Genomic DNA, 18,456 nt, shown 5'->3' with positions numbered 1-18,456 from the left:
CATAGATTTAAAAATATTGCTATAAACTAGCTACCAGATATGTCAATAGAACAATATGTGTATGTACAGATGGATGGATATTTTAGGAAGATGGATAGATAAACAGGCTGTTATATTCACGTAACATTAGTTACATATTCTGACCTGTGCAACTGTTAGTTGATTATCTGAATATGCCAGCAAGCTTGACTGTTTGCCCTTAGTGTAAACTTCCAATTTTTATTTGTATTTTTTTGTCATATACAAAATTGTATTAATACAATACTTTATTTAAAATACATTGTAATTATCTGTTGTTATTATTGGAATTATTGTTATACTTTTTTCATCGAGCCTTTTTATTGTTGACAAAATCAAAGTCCTGCGTCACAGGAAACAACAAAGAGGCAAAGGAAACCTCAAAACTTTGAAGTGTTTGTGTGTGTATTTGAGGTGCTGCAGTGGGAAGCATTAATGAGGTTCTCAAGGACAAAACACACCCCTGCTCCTCCAGGTCTCCCCATGTGACCCCAGCCCACTCCCATCTCCACCTCAGGCACCTCATGCCTGTGAGAGCGAGAGTCCCTCTGGTGTCCAGAAGCTCTGAATGGCTCTGGAGGAGATGGTGACGTCTGGACCAGGCTGACTCACGCAGAGGAGGCAGACTCTTGACTTTATATCCCCTTATCTCTCTGTTTCTCTTCCTCTCTCCATCTATTTTTACTTTTGTCTGTCTCTGTATCACCTGATCTATTTTTCCTAGTGGCTTGAGTCAGAGTTCCTAGCAGGGGAGCACACCGATCCGTGGATATGGGTTTCATGGAAAGGTGAAATTGGGTTTTCTATCAGGTTTTTTTTGTGCAGGGGTTTAGTGATGTTGATACATAGCAATGAGGAATCCACAGTGGGTGATTAAAGACTGAGCTGCAACACTGAGTGATTCATACTTTGAGCAGGAGAGCTGTTCACATCAGCTTATGAGAGGTGTGGATGAATAGGTACTTGTGTGTGTGTGTGTGTGTTTCTGCTTTTGTAGGATGTTACTGTTGCGTGTGTTTGGTCAGTGAGTGAACTTTCCCTTCACCTGATGATTAAATATTCCCTTTGCTCATGTAGCACACCCATAGAGCCAACACTTAGAACAAGACCACACTGTGTGTGTGTGTGTGTGTGTGTGTGTGTGTGTGTGTGTGTCTGCTCATGTGTGTGTTTGTGTTTTAGATGGCAATCTGCGTTTGGTGCAGAGGAGGTATGGGTGCAGGGGATGAGAGGGTGGAATACAGTGGAGCTCTGTACCTACCTACCCAAACACACACACACACACACACACAGAGAGTACATCTATACTTAGCAAAATTAGGACAACCTATACTTATGTGTTTTTATAAAAAGCTAAATTTAATTAAAAGAAGGGATAAATTGTCGGCATCAACAGCCTCATGGGCAGCGCGCTGACATATAGCACCATTGTGCTTCCATTGTGCCTTTCCTGATAACGTCCTCTCTCTCTCTCTCCCACCTTGCTTTTTGTCTGTCCTATCCTAATAAAGGCAAAAATTGCACAAAAAAAGGGGCAAATACAAAAAAATTTTTTTTTAAAAATATATTTAAAATATTTAAATATTTTTACATGTACTGTGTCATCTAATGCTGTACAGTGTGCTAACGAGCACAGTCAGAAAGGTGACTCACATTCTCTTCTGGAAGGGGACGGGTAGCAGCAGCTCATTTCATTTAAAGAGACATACGAAAACATCAGGTTTTTGCTCCCACCCAAAAAAGGTGATTTGGGGCATGTTATAATAAATTATCTGTGGGGTATTTTGAGCTGAAACTTCACAGACACTTTCTGGGGACACCTGAGAAATTACATCTTGTAAAAAGTGGCATAATAGGTCCCCTTTGAAGTTAAAGGTGCTGTATGTAAGTTTTTGACTCTAGCTACGTAAACCCACACTCATCTCTTGGCTTTCTTGGCTGTATTCCTCTAGTGTTGCACTGTAATACAAAATTAACTGCTTTTTTGCAATACACTAAAATTTCAACTGTTCTACCTCTCTCTCTCTCTCCATCCCTCTTTTCCTCTCTCATCCTATCCATCAGTGTACTTAAATAGCATCAGAATGGCCCATTAAATGCTCTTTTAATTATTCTTTCTGCCTGTCTTTGACCTTGGCACACATTATCTCCTTCAGTAAATTGTGACGTGTGATTCACTCCAAACACAGCTGATGGAAAGATGGCGCACAGTCTCAGCTCAGTCCTCCATCATCCTGTGAGATGCAGATGACGCAGCACAACATGTTGATAGAATCTGCACGAGTGGGTGTTGTTTGAACACACACACAGAAACAGTGATTCCCAGATTGCCACTGTTGTCCGTTGTTGTTGACATCGAGGACAGTGTAGAATAGTTGTAACCTCCAGAGACTCATCCAGCCCTCCATCCTATGCTTAGGCTCTCTGTCTATCTGTGTGCTTGTCTCCTTTGTCCTCTGTCTTTAAATGTTCTCTTTAACCTGGCCAAGTGAGCCACTTTCGCTGTTTACCCCCCACTGGTTTCCCTGAAGAGGAATGTCTCACAGAGGGGTGCATATATACACACACACACACATGGCTCATGTACCATTTCTCATTGCTGACATTGTTGCTGCAGGTTCAAAACTGTGCCAGGCATAGTTGTTGTGACCTGTACACACATACATAATGAAAGAACCTGCTAAGTTTCGTGCTGGGCAGGAGGAAGTGTGTGTGATTATGGGCGGTCATCACTGTGTGCGTGTTTGCCTTTAACCATCAACCAACACACACAGTCTGCTAAACTGTACATTTCTTTAGCTTTTCTTATCGTTCTTGTCTTTATCTTTGTCTGTCTGTCTGAAAATCTATCAATCCATTCTCACAGTTTTGTTGATCTATCTGCATTTCATGTCTCTCCTCATTTAGTGTTTTATCGGTAGCACCTTTGTCACTTAGAGTGCAATTTTTTTTCCTCTGCGGTACCACATTGTCACCCTCGCCTCTATGTGCCTGTGTTATGTCTTTGTGTGTGTTGTGTGCGTCTGTGCAATTTACACAGACACCCTGATGAATATGTAATGTGTGAAAGAGCATGTAAACACATGCTGAGAGGGTGCCTGCATGTGAAATGGACAAAAATTATTCAGGGTTATAAGGATTTACCCTCCGTGCATTTGTGTGTGCAAGTGTATCACAAATATAGGTTCATTAAAATATTTTGAGATGCTCAGTGTTGCGGAAAATGCAAGCAGGTGGGCAGACGTGACAAGTATATGTGTTTTGTGTGTGTGTGTGTCAGGGTGACTTGTGTCTCCTCGTCGAGCACATGTCTCATCCTGACACCTGTTTGCTCCTAAACTGTTTTGGGCAGCCATGGCTCCTCTTGGGAGTCTGCTTGCTACCACAGTGGTTAACCGCCACAGGAATGTAGAGAACTCCCTCTTTACAATTCTTTACCCCTCTTTTTTCCTGTTTTCTCTAATTCACTTTTTTCTCTTTCTTTTAATGTTGAAAGAGTACAGCATAATATGTGTGTGCATAGCGGATGGTTAGAGTGTAACAACAATTACTTTTGCCCTTTGGGTCCAATTAACACCCCACAGTTTGACCCAGACTTTATCCTGTATGTATCAAAGCCAAACACACGCACACACAGCTCCAAGGTGAGGTGTACTAAATTATTTTGCAGAATAAACAAGCTAAAAAGATGAGATTTTCACAGACAACTTGACCCTGATATATAGATGGATAGATGTATTTATTGATGATTAAATAGGTGGATGGATGTCTAGATAGATAGATAGGTGGATGGATGGATGGATATATGAATTGATATATCAGTGGGTAGATGGATTATAAAATGGTACACAGCCGGATGGATGGGTGGATGGATGGATGGATAAATGGATGAACAGATATATTGACAGATGACTAAATGGATGGATGGATGGATAAATGGATGAACAGATATATTGACAGATGACTAAATGGATGGATGGATGGATGGATGGATGGATGGATGAATAGATGTATTGATAGATGGCTAAACAGGTGGATGGATGGATATATGGACTGATAGACAGATGGATAGATGGATTACATGATGGTTAAACAGCCAGATGGATGGAGGGATGGATGTGCAGGAAGATGGATAGACAGATAGATGGATGGGGAGATGAAGTTATACTGAAGTAAAGAGAGTAGCCCCTATTCAACCTGTCAGCTGGTGATCTTAGCATAGTACAACCTGGGTTTATACACAATAACCCCTTCAGACACACACACACACACACACACACACACACACACACACACCCACATACACACACGGGTGTGTAGTGATGCATGTCTGTGCAGTCAAGTCATTTTTTCAGAATGAACTCATGGTGTACTGCTCACAAACACACCTCTGTATTGGAGCTGGTTCTGAGTACATGTGTGCAGTTGTGCTGTTTGTTCTCTCTCACACAGCCACACATTAGTGCTTTTGGTTTAAATGCATTCAGCTTTGTTTGTTTCTTTTGTTTGGATATTTATTTCTGCACTGCACAGGCTGTGGCCTACATGTCAGAACCCCCTTTGAATAACCCATCAAATTCAAATCAGCACCGTTCAGTGTTTCTAAGCTGACATATTCTAATGAGAGTGAACTCTGTGACACAGAAAGTCATGAAAGATCTGTATGTTGTTATGCAGTGTTTGCTTAATAAGTCTTAATGCACATAAAATAAAGAACAGCTATTTAAGAGATGACGGGTTCATGCTGGGGTGCGATGATCAAATGGCGCTGCGGTTAACCAGTGCCTGGAAATGTGGCTGGTCATTCCTGGAATGTGTGTTTGGTCTCTGAAATTTAAGCCACACTGCATCCATAAAGGCTTTAAAAAAAGTTTATTCAAAATGTGCCACCGTGATAACAGCGAACAGGCAGATCAACAACCGTCTGTCTTTATTGCTTCCTTTAAGCCAATGAAATGATATAGTCCAGGTTGATTTATTAAGTGCATAGCAGTTTGCATCTATCATTTGATCAGTCTCAGTGTGTGTTTGTGTTTGTCGTAACGTGGCAGGTGTATTTTCGTCATGATTGACAGAGTAATCAGGATGGATTAGGGCTAAAGGGAGTACAAATGTGATGGAAAACGTTTTTAGTTACACGCTAAGCCCTCTGTTGTTTAATCTAACCCTCCTGCCCTCCACTCACACACACACACACATGTACACACATGTACAGATGGAAGGAGTGAGAGGGGTTATTCAAAAGGCCGCTTCAGTTTGTCCTTAGTGTTAGTGACATCGAATCAACTTACTTGTTTGCTTTGGAAAGGCTTTGCTGTGTTTAAATGTGTGTGCAGCTGCAAATAGCCCACCTCACTATCCAAGCAACACACACTGTGCCAACATGTGTGGAAACATTTTTTAAAAGCATTCCTTGAGCTCAAAGATTCAACTGATGGTATAAGTCTGCACAGAATGATGCTGCTGAATAGGTATAGTACAGTGCTTGATGATTGTATTATGAAACTAGTCTAGTTGTGCTGGAATGGAGGTGGCCAGCTACCAAATCCATTCAAATCCCTGCACTTAATGGAGATGGAGCATCATTTTGTCTCCCCCTCCCTTTCTCCTCATCTCTGTTTCTCCTTTTCTCTTTTTTTAAATAATAATAAAAAATTTTTTTTTTTTTTTTTTTTTTTTTGTTGTTGTGGGTTTTTTGTTTTGTATTTTATTTTTTTTTTGATATTTTTATTTTTTTATTTTTAATCAAAAGCACAAAAACTTTACGTTTTCATTTAGATTGATTTAGTCTGTCTATTTGCATTTCACATGCAAAGACATCTTTGATGTTATGTTATTAGTTACATGATATATCGCAATAAGATTAGTTGTCAGATCTACTCAGAGAAATATTTTCTTAAAGTTTGCTTTTGTGGTGTAAGTTTATGAATATCAAAAGATAGCATATCTAATAGATAATTTGGTATTGTAGACTCTTGGTATTCTGGTAAATTGTGTGAACTCTGCAAAGAAGAGATGCATGGGATGTTGCAGAGCTCTTTCTCCCTGTAGAAAAGTCTTTAAGGTGGGACCCTTTATATAACACTGTACTTTTGCCATAGACCAAAGCACATTAAGAGTCCCTCTTTTAACCCTCTCCAGATTTCTTTTCTTCTATACTGTAATGCCAGCTGGGATTTGGGCACCACCAAGATTGGAGCAAGGCTTAATCTTCAGAGAGGCAATGTTTTTAATGCAAATGTCATGTTATATTGAATGTGCGACGGCATCACTCTTATTTCTGTGACCTTTGAAGCAAGATTGAATCAAGATGCATTTTTCCAAAACATTGCCACCCTTTGCCTGAAAAGTCAAGCTCTTTTGGGGCTCTATTCTGCTCTTGTGGGGCATTGAAGTATAGAGATGGCTTTGAATTTGAAACAATTTTGCTCACCCTGTGTCATTTCAAAGTTTTTTTTTTGTTCATTTTTTGGTCTGTCAACCATAAAAATATATTTTGAAGAATGTTATTAACCAAATCATTTGTGTATGGAAAAAAAAATTATGTTCCACAGAAGAAATTGTGAGAAATTGCTAGTCAAAATTTTGTGTAACTATTTTATTTAAATAAGGCTACATAAAAATATATATATATTATGATAATTAGCCTTTGTCAGTAAATGTACTGTACAGTATATTAGTAATGTGCCATTTGTAATTCTACTGTCCTATTTCTTTTCATTTCAAGACACACACACACAAATTATGTGTAATTACAATTCATCTTCTTTTTCCTATCTTGTTGCATCAGGATTCAGTAATAATCAGTTCTGTGTGTATGTGTGATGCTCTGTATTCATTGTCCATCGCGACTGTGCTGCTTTTCTGGCTAGAATAAGGCTAGAATAATTTGTTAATGGCTCTATAATTATGGTTTTCATGCTTTTTTTCTGTTAATGATCTCCTTTCAAAGTGTGTGCAACATTGTGTGATTGTGTGCATGAATAAGAGAATTTTGTCAAATCTCATTCTTCTTCTCCATCTGAGTATCAGTGCATGCATTTGGTAAAACTGCCTGCTGAATGTGTGAGTGTTTGTGCCTCATATATATTCTGACTGAACACATGCACACTTATTTGATGATGCAGTGCATCAACCTCGGGTGTCAGAGAGCTGATTGACCTGCTAAGTGTGTGTATGTGTTTGTGTGTGTGAAGCATTAGATAATTGTGTGTGGGTGTTTGAAAGAGTGCCAGAATCACATAAAGCATTGTGCCTGTTAGCAGCCTTTAGAACAACAAAACAAACTGCACTCATAACAGAAACTTCATTAGAGCATAAAATATAGCATAAAGTCTTGATTCCTGCACTCATTGTGAATGTGTATTTTTGTGTGTGCACCAGTAAGTATTGACAGTTTTACCCTTGGTAGATGGTGCAAAGTGGCTTAAGTGGTTATTTCAGAGTAAAAAGAGGCTCCACTGATGCCAGTTCACTAGTATTGTGCCTTCTGCCACATTCTCTTGAGATGGATAATCATTTTCCTACCCTAGTTTACTTCGGAATGTAATTTCTTGCAGGTTAATTGACCTCTTTGTTGGTTTTCGGGACCATTTTCCCCAGTGATCTGTAGTTCATAATGCTCACATTTGATTCAGCAGTCCCCAGGCATCCTCTTCTTGATCTCACGGACGCTCCCTTATCACTGAGATGCATGATGCACAGCCCAGTCTCTTCCCATATGGAAAATATGGCACTGTTTTTGAAAGCAATGTCAATGAGAGAGCAAAAGAGAGAGAAAAGAGTGGCTGTGCAGGTTGATGTTTAGTTATGCTAATGCATACCATCAGCCGGCCGTCTCCTTCAGTGTGAGTTTGCTATCCGCTGTGATTTGACTTCACCTGCATAATTCTGAATTTATAATGATGTTCTTTGGTGTTGTAAAGCCCAGAGACAGGAGACCTGGACAGATCGTGCTCTTCACAAACCTCCATAATCTATACAGCATCTGTTAGCATAATCAGAACTGACTGTCTCACTGGATCATGCTTGCTCTTTGAAATTTAATAACTTGGGCTGTTTTTTAGTACAAATTGAAATTAATTTGAAATGTTTGGATATAGGTCAATGACATGACATCTGCTTTTTATTTATTTAAAATATACAGTAGTACATACATACACTCACTTCTGTTAAAAACATCCTTCCAAACTTCCCCCCAAAATACTTTATTACCCTGAAAAATATATACTACTCTTCAAAAGTTTGAGGTTAGTCCATGCCAATAGCCTTGTGGGCAGTGCACGGGCACAGAGCCGTTGTGTTATGGACGGCCTGAAATCGAATACTGGCTTGTGGACCTTTGCCGATCCCGCCGCCTCTCCTGTCTTATTGCTAGTATACATGGCAATGTTAATGTGTTTGATCTTGGAGGAATAGATTTGCTATGATGCTGTTGTGGCAGAGCAAGTACCAAGACTTGCTAATGCCAATACATCTACAGACATGCTGCTGTGAGCATGTAAGAAATGCTGCTGCATATATAAAATAACCCCTAACCCCTTTCACCATGTGAAAAATGATGTGATAATATCAGATTGAGATAGAACCTGTTGGTCTGCGTCCATCTACAGTTTCATGACAGAACTTTTGAGTTAAAAATTACAACAAGAAAAATCTTACTAACCCCAAACCCCATTTTGAATTGCACTTTTTTATCAAGCTGTGTCATACAGAAAGTCATTTAACATGGATTAAACTGAAGTTATGGAACACAGCAGATGTTGTAAAGCTATAAAAACAAAGCAAATTTATTCTCGTCCCAACTGAGTTGAACACACACACATCCCCTCACAAACACACGCACATGCACACACACACACACACACACACAGAGCATGGCCTGAGCAAACACACCCATCTCCACTGGTGATGCCAGTGGCCCTTAGCAAACTTATTAGGGAGAGAGCATCCAGTCAGCCGTTCACACAACTCATCAAGTTCCACAGGGCTGTGTCTCCAAACCAGAAAGAGCATCACTTCAGTGAAAAAACAACAGAAGACTCATCACTCCAGAGCTCAGTCAGCCAATTATAGATTCATCTGTACGTACAACGCCAGTGGCTAATAATGTCACACACACAACTGCTGTAGCTTCCATTTGTTTAAAACTGTTGGCAGACTTCACTGACATGTCTCTATTGTGTCTGATGGTAAATATTACTGTGGCACTCTGAAGCTGATTTTATCTTCACTTTCACCACTAAAGACCACTTAGAATGTAAGTGCTGAAGTCAGACAAACCTTTCAGAGTTGGGAATGACAAGTGAGATCAAAAAAATAACTGAAAATAAAAAGACAGAAAAAGAGAAAGAGACTGAGCAGCTAGGCAACTGGTTGTGTTGTTCTGTATAATCTGTAGTGTCTTTGGTAATTGTATTTGTGCGAGTTTGTCTTTATTTAGATTTTTTTTTTGAGAATTGAGGGGGAAAAGAGGAATTTATTATAAAAAATTATATTATATTATATTATATTATATTATATTATATTATATTATATTATATTATATTATATTATATTATATTATATTATATTATATATTTTAAATATTTTAAATTTAATTAGTTAAATTAATGTTCATGATATGCATAAACTATTACCAGGTCTATTATTTTCCATTTTCACATTTAGTTAGTACACATAAATTAAAATAATAATAGAATATCATTTCAGTGGTAAGGCCGATGAAAATGTGTTCTGTACAAAGGGAATTATTACAATTAAATTATACATTTAATACAAATAAATTAGATAATAATAATAGCACAATCTTATAATAATTATAACTATTTATGTATTTATTTATTTGTTACTATTTTTACTCTATTTACTCAGACTGATCCTGTCAGTAACTGAAAGACTGCTATATTCTCTTGACCTCTGTAGGGTGCTCTGTTCAGAAGTTGGCCACGTCATGTTTTGTTTCAGAAGAGTATTTTTGGAGCGCTTTACAATCTACCCTGCTGTTTGTGCATTTGTTTGTTTGTGTGTGTTAGTGACAGAAATACACACATGTCCCTACATGAGTGACTTTAAGCAGGATATCCGTGCACTGATTGATGCGCTCTCATGAGGAGACGTGGATAGAAGACGTGAAACAAGATGCACAGTACAGCACAGAAGATCGCTAACATCACTAACAGCCCTCTCCTTGATCCACTGCCACTCCTTCAGCTGTGTGTCCAGATGACAGGATGACCTCAAGGCTCTTTTCAGATGTTTAACTAAGAGAAATAGGAGCTCAATGAATTTCAACTGTTCCATGATGTCAACATGACCAGCAGTGACAGCAGCTCGACAGTAAGGATTTTGTCCCGCTGGTCTGGATGGCCCTGTAGATTTTTGTACTTTTTCCTTACTAACATTTTCTTTTGTGCCCCCTGAAAATTATGTATTTATATGCACATCATTAGCAACATAATGTAATATATATATATATATATATATATATATATATATATATATATATATATATATATATATATATATATACACACACACACACACACACACACACACACACACACACACATAGTGTGTATATACATGTGTGTGCGTACAGTCTATGTACAATTTACACACATAAAATGTATATACTTGTACTATATATATATATCTCACAGATTCCTGAGATAAGGGATAAAACGTGTTTTAAAATGTGAGTTTTTATTATGTAATGATACATTATTTATAATACTGAGCCATGTAAGGGAACAGGTTTTTCTGATTTTTTTTTTTCTTCTAAAAATGTAAATTTATTCACTTCATAACTTAATTTGTGTCAACTCTGTCAGGCACATTAAAAAGCATGAGATTTTAGTTGGATCCACCCAATAACAGTGTGAACTCTTCAATTATGTAATAATGGTGTTCAGTAAAGGAGCTAAAGTGATTAAATACATTCTCTACATTTTGTTTTCCAGTTTTCATTCTATTATAAACAATCCAATTCTAATTTTTTTTTTTTTTTTTCCATCATCCACCATTTTAATATTAAACATATATAACCTATGTTTATTTGAGAACATAGACATATTATCATGTAGTTCTGTTCACGTTTTCCTATTTTAAAATAATTAATTGAGAAAAAGAATAAAATCATTATTTCAAAATTAACAGAAACCTTCATCTGACAGTGTTAAAAACTGACTGAGTTTTGTGGACAAAGATCCAACTGAGGTTACAACAACTGACTGACAAGTCAACTAGCTAATATTTAAAGTAATCCTTCTAGTGGATGTCTGTCTCAATCTGAGTCTCCAGTAGCTCACAAAATACAAGAAGCTTATGTTTGGTTCACTGTAATGGCCAGCATTATTATGTGCTGCGGCTGCTGCCCTGTAGTAGTAACAGAAATGTTCCTAATATGAATCCAAAAGATCTGTAGTCTGTAGACCTGCATGACTAAAACAGTGGTCAACTGGCATGTGCGCTCTCTATGAAGTCCATTACATCAGGATTTACTATTGCTGTGATCTCATGTGAGTGACAGGTTGAAAAATAAATAAATAAATAAGGCATGTAAATCTGGCCAAATATGTATGTAAATAAATGGAAATTCACAATACTAATTTGACTTCACCGCCGACAATTTTATCAACTACCATTTGTTAATAACTACAGTATCTCGAGCTAATTCCCTGAATTCCCCGAATACTCACAATACAATACAATACTTCACTGAAGTATGGTGATGGCGTCCCGTCAAGAAGCTACTATCACTACCTCAATCACACATGAGCACACAGGTCTTTAGCATCTATATACTCTCACCGTCCTGCTCAGCTGTATGCTAGTCCGACACAGGATCTTTAATACTAACTCTGAGTGTTACAGCCTCAGCCTGAGGACAGCTCTATAGTCTTCCAACACTATCACTGTCTTTGCGATGGTCTTTTGAGCATAGAATCTTTCATACTTCTATTCCTCAGCTATACGCAGCATACACCAGACACCACTCCCAAGTTGCTCTTTGCAGGAATAAAAGTTTATTCATGACTGGGAGCCCACTGGTCACAACAACCAAGAGAGACTCTTGAACAGAAAGATACATGTACATTTAAACCTTACAGCTGAGTAAAAATCAATACCACTCAAGTGTACTTCACTGTGATTTGTTCTGGTGATTGGCTTGTAATGATCTAAATTAGTCATATGACTAGGTTCAACTGTTAAGCACATTTTGGTAACTCTAAAATTCTTGAATCACATGATGCATTCAAAAGAATAAATATTCTTGGCATTCTTAGTCTGCACATTCTGTTTTTGTGGCATTGTAAATACCTTGGACTCCTTCTGAGGCCATTATACAAAATATTTCCATCACACAAGTCAGCACAGTCAGACATAAAAGCTGACGGAGCTGACAAAATAGAATATGTTTGCACAATAATCATGTATTATACAGTGGAGCAATTTATTTTTCTTTAGTTGTAGCTGCATTAATAAACATAACAAAAATGCCAAGATTTATCCCACAACTATTTAAAGAAACTATTACACTGCAGATGGAGCTGACAAAGCTGTGACTGATGAGACCTCAATATTGTTTGTATAAAATATAAAACTTTGATATTACAGATCTCTGCCTTTCAACATAAAACAGTATATTTTTGAATTTGTTGCATTTTTAACACTTTGTTTAGCAGGTTTACATTGTGACCTCATGCTGAGGACAGGTTAAATTGCATGTATTTCCAAGTGTTGAGCATGTATTTAAAATAATACTAAAATAATACTCTTTTTATATCAATAATACCATATTATTGAGCCCTGCAATAAAGAGCTCAAAGGGCTGACAATATAAATAATAGAGTCATTAATGGTACAACAGTTTCTGGGGAATATTGTTATAAAACAGACTGATTTCTGTCCATTTCCCTCAGGTTTATCAGCTCAAATGCACAAAATCCTTACAGAATCATTGCTTCTTAATCCAAACATATGTGTTAATGAAAGAGTGTTTTAACTGATTGTCTTATTTTCACATTTTATTTTACTTGTAATGTTTAACCATGTTGTGAGTTGGGTGGAGTGGGTTTACAGTATGTTTGGGCAGCAGAGACAGATGTGTGTTTGTGCTCCGTCTGTGGTCAGGGAGTGGTGTTTAGAGAGGGAGAGGCACATGATCAATGGGGCCTGTGTGCATGTATAAAATGCTCTAGTATATCTTTGTCCATGTGAGGTGTGTTTGATAGACAAGTTCAGAGATTATGGAGTTTATTAGGCTAATGGTGCACTCAATGATATTTATGAGCTACAGGGAAAGATTTTATTAATTTATTATTATTATTATATCAAATTATAATGTTTCATATATCACACAATACTGAATTTAACTGTAAAAAAAAAAAGGATTTCTGTGAATTCTGGGCATTGTTGATTAATATCTCCCCCTAGTGGAGGTTAGTAACAATGCTGTAATCCCCAGAGATTGTCAGAAAATGATGAACAGAAAATGTTGTTGTAAATGATATGTATACATTACAGTTCGAAAGTTTGGGGTCAGTACATTTTTCCTTGAAATAAATGAATACTTTTATACAGCAAGGATGCATTAAATTGACATAAATGCTGTTCTTTTGAACTGTGTTTAGCAAATAAATGTATCAGTTTCCACAAAAAAAAAAAACATTAAAACCAGTATTCTATATTTATAAAATATATATTATGTTATAATTATAAAATAAACATTATGTTTTCAGCATTGATGTTAATAAGAAATGTTTTTGAGCAACAAATGAGCGCATTAGAATAATTTCTGAATAATTTCTGTCACACTGAAGACTATTGTAATGACTGTGGAAAATTCAACATTGCCATTACAGGAATAAATTTCATTTTAAAATATATTAAAATAGAAAATTGTTCTTTTAATAATAGTATTACTGTCATAATATTACTGTTTTACTGTATTTTTAATTAAATGCGACATTGGTGAACATATGAGACTTAAAAATATTAAAAGAGCTTGCCAACCCCAAACTTTTGAGTGTGTGTGTGTGTGTGTGTGTGTACATGGACATATTTCTTTTTTCACGATTTCTAATACTGCTTCAATGTGACAAATCAATTGTTCAAAATGCAATTAATATGAAGTCAGAGAAAACTTTTAGTATTAATAAAAAATTGAGAAAATGGGGTTTACAAGTTTTTAGATGGAAATCATAACTTCCATCTACTTCCATCTTCCAGAACCTTAAACTTTTCTTCTCCTTTTAGGAATGAAGCGTCCGCTGAGTCCTGTTGAAGATGGGTTGCTGACTGAACAGACTGGGCATGAGGGCATGTCCTCTGATGGGGTGGAGTTTACAAGACAGGACGCCCCACCTATAAACTCTCGTCCGAAGCGGGAGCGCAAACACAGGTCGTACACACTCTGTGAAGTGTGCAACATTCAGCTGAACTCCGCAGCACAAGCACAGATACACTACAATGGCAAAACACACCAGAAAAGACTCAAACACATAAACAAAAGCACCACAGGTATGATATGTGTGTCTTTCTCTGGTGTTCCTGTCACAATTGGAGCTTTTACATGATCCACCCAAATAGGGCATGTTCCTGGATCAACATCCTTTATCAGCCCTGGAAGTGCTCATCTAGCAACAAATCCGTGCCTTCTGATTTTGGGGTGTTTTAGGCTACTGATTTGTTTCTAGAAGGTGGTTCCAGGAACAATAAATTATGTGTATATCTGGGAACATGTTTTACTAGGGTGAATCACACTGTGTACTGTACATTCTTGTGCATGTCGCTTAACGTGATTTACTCAAGCTGGACAACATTCTTATCAACCGATCAGATTTTAGGTGTAGGTTTAGATGTAGAGCTGGGGTTGGGTCAACAGCATTTTTATCAGCCATTTATTTCCCTCTGATTTCAAGGGTTGGTTTGAGCAGGGTATTCCTAACTTGCTGATCCCACAGACCCCAAATATGATAATGAATACAACTGACAGCCATATTTTAATGTATAAATACCACATTTATACAGTGGAACATGTTATCTGTAAAAGGTTCAGTTTCTATTAAGCTGATACTGATTTTCTACCTACTCTTAGTGTACTATTAGGATACTGTTAGAAAATGGCTATGGCTGTAAAATATTATTTTATTTCATTTTTGTAAAACCCCTTAGGTTAGGGGTACACGAATAGGGTTTTGTGACAAAGGAAATTGTTCCAGGAACATGTCCAGCCTGGCTGAATCATGTCATGCTATTTATGTCAAAACACTTAACACACAATATTTTATGAATGCTGTGTGTTGATTTTTTTTTTTTTTGTTCACCTAATATTTTTTCTTATTTTAATATTAAATGTGTAGAAACAATTTCTACACAAATCTGTATCTTCACCAGTGCCACAGAACGTTTTGTTATTGACAAAACCATATCTATATGACATGCAAACAGCTTTAAAAACATTATCAACCACCTTCATGTTGTCAGCTGGGGTCTGACAGGCATCTTCATGTAATTCATACCCTTAGACCTCATTGTGTCCATCTGCAGTTAATATGTGATTTTGACTCGACTTGCTTTTATGTTTCCATGGTGATGCAGCTTTAAAGCCTTTAAAGCTGATAGGTCAGGACGGAGCATGCGAGAGGCCCGTGAGATGCTGATTGTTGTAGTTACGGTGGTAAAGACTGGGTTGTAAGTCTAGATGTCGGTCTGGAGATAATTGCTGGAGAGAAAGTGAGGCAGCTGGTGGCAGCTTAGTGTCGTGCAGCGTAATTTCCACAAAAATGGGCGGAGTCAGACAGAATCATGTGATTAAATGTGGAATTTGTCCATTTATGTGAACAACAGCAGAATAATCCAGTAACACAATTTGTTTGTCCTTGAAGACAACAACAGAGCTCTGCATAAACCTGCACAGACAGCAAGTGCATGCAAATGCCACACACTCGAAACCCAGGCCTACAAACATAATTTTCCTTTTCTTGTAATGCAAATGTGAAATTAAAGCTAACTTCCATGCTGTTGATTCTTACACATAAGGACACACGCATGCACGGCCAATCATATGAGCAGCAGTCAGACCCACTTCAGGTGCAGGCTCTCATACAAATAGACCATAATTACATAGCAACCGAACATGTTCACCATGGAAATGCTCAACGTTGGCGACACCCCCTTCAGCAACGGGGTACAGGCACTCACAGTCTCGGAGCCAGCTAGATTTTATGCAGTTTTTGTTTGTGCGTGTTTTAGGGTCTTAGCATGGTTCTAAATGGTGAAGCTTTATGTTGTTTATGGAGAAGTTCTTAAATGCATGCCTATGTGTGAATGTGTGTGTTTACGGTTTAAGCACAAAGATATAAAGGTTCATTGATTAGCCATTCTGCTAGTGTTCAACAGCATAATAGAAGTCAAATTAGACTGAACAGCCTTTCCCATGAGCATACAACAGCAATGCCTGAAGCCTACCTGAAGCTACACACACATAACACATCTGCTTTGCATACACATCCTCACATACACAACACTGTGACTCCTTCAGTACAGTATGCGTCTTTCTCATTTTAAGTGGCCGGCACTGTACAGTACGGTTCAGTAGCCAGTGATGCTGCATCATTAGCTACAGTTCCTTCATTTTTGTGCGAGAATCTAAACATTTGAAAGCTAGAAGAAGTAAGATGTGAATTCTCATCACATTACCAATTTTAGCTACACTGAGTGGATTTATATCCGAGAGTGATGTTAATGAATACAAATAAACAAATGCAATAAACACAAATTTATTTTTTTATATTTTTAAAAGCGTTAAAAATTCCTAATGCATAGCGGTTTTCACACATCTAAAATTTATCAGAGGAATATCTGAATTATTTAGGATTAATTAAAGGGATATTTCACATTCCAAAAATTAAAACTTATTCATGTCATTAATTACTCACCCTTATGTTGTTCCAATCCCCTAAGACTAATCCTCGGAACACAGTTGAAGACATTTTAAATGAAATCAAAGAGGTTTGTGTTCCTCCATTGACAGCCTATACAACTGAGACTTAGAAAGCCCAGAAAGGTACTGGTTCAACTGGAATTTTCTGAAGCAATGTAAATGCTTTTTGTACACCAAAATAACGACTATTTTCACAATTTTCTTCACTTCCGCCTTAATCTCCAATGCAAGTTTACGAGAGCTTCTTCTTCTTCTCCCATCCTCGGCACATGCATTTTGTGTTGACACGAGAACACAATTCTCACGATCCAACCCATACTGGAAGTGCTTTACTGTTTGCAAGCAGAGCAAGAGGAACACTACTGTAATATTTGTAATCATAGTTTCTAAGGAAGGCAAAGCATTATTTAATGCTGTGTGGCAATACATAGTAGTGGTGTTTCATTCCTGCATGAATTGGTGTGTTTACACAAATCATTTGAGTAAATGATTCAATGATTCACTCATCAAAGACAGTCACTTGGGCTGTATCCGAACATGCATACTTGCCTACTAAATAGTAGGCAAAAAAGAGTATGTCCTAATTTATATTATTCATAAAATAGTAGATGAAAGTACCCAGATTACCTAATATTTCAGGTGATTTTCAGCATTAGTTGTGTTGCTTTACAACCATTTTATTTTATTCATACAACACACACACATACATACTATAAAACATTTTTTTTAACAGTCACTAAGCAATTACTTATTCTAAAAAGTGAAAGTGAAAGTGACGTGACATACAGCCAAGTATGGTGACCCATACTCAGAATTCGTGCTCTGCGTTTAACCCATCCAAAGTGCACACACACAGCAGTGAACACACACACACACACTGTGAACACACACCCGGAGTAGTGGGCAGCCATTTATGCTGCGGCGCGCCCGGGGAGCAGTTGGGGGTTCAGTGCCTTGCTCAAGGGCACCTCAGTCGTGGTATTGAAGGTGGAGAGAGTGCTGTACATTCACTCACACCACCTACAATTCCTGCCGGCCCGAGACTCGCACTCTGACCGTTAGGCCACGACTTCCCCATAAAGAACAGTATGCGATTTCAGAAGAAATAAGCAATTTGTGGAGCAGCCTTATTTTGTTGCTGAATGAAGAGTGTTTGAACGAAACGTTTGAGTAAATGATTCAATGATTCACTCTTATAGAACATTCATTGTTACGCCACCTACTGGTGATGTGTGATGTAAACTGCAGAAAGAGTCAATTGAAAAAAAAACGAATGTGACTTGCATCTTGTCTGAGACACTGCAGGGGAACTGTTGTATAATATACTAAGGAAATTAACTCAAAACCAGTGGCAGTTCTAGACCGTTCTAGTTCTAGAATTTTAACCTACTTTCAGTATTATTTATTCAGTCATTTTTCACAATGTCATGTATCACTGCAATCTCTAGAAGTAAGCTATAACAATTTAAACTAAAATTAATATTTCATCA

At 37.5% G+C, this 18,456-nt stretch overlaps 1 protein-coding gene across 4 annotated transcripts in view; it reads left to right on the top strand.

Annotated features, from left to right (window-relative positions):
• Nucleotides 1–18,456, top strand: part of znf385c (zinc finger protein 385C) — an 89,850-nt gene that overhangs the window by 11,603 nt on the left and 59,791 nt on the right. For all 4 annotated transcript variants that reach the window (XM_042726460.1, XM_042726468.1, XM_042726440.1 and 1 more), the window contains exon 2: nt 14,278–14,541. In XM_042726460.1, the coding sequence (XP_042582394.1) occupies nt 14,278–14,541 (264 nt within the window). The remainder of the gene's footprint in view (nt 1–14,277; nt 14,542–18,456) is intronic.

This window comes from Cyprinus carpio, chromosome A3 (genome assembly GCF_018340385.1).
Source record: "Cyprinus carpio isolate SPL01 chromosome A3, ASM1834038v1, whole genome shotgun sequence".
Classification (NCBI taxonomy): domain Eukaryota; kingdom Metazoa; phylum Chordata; class Actinopteri; order Cypriniformes; family Cyprinidae; genus Cyprinus; species Cyprinus carpio.
This window is presented reverse-complemented; position numbering and strand designations above follow the sequence as displayed.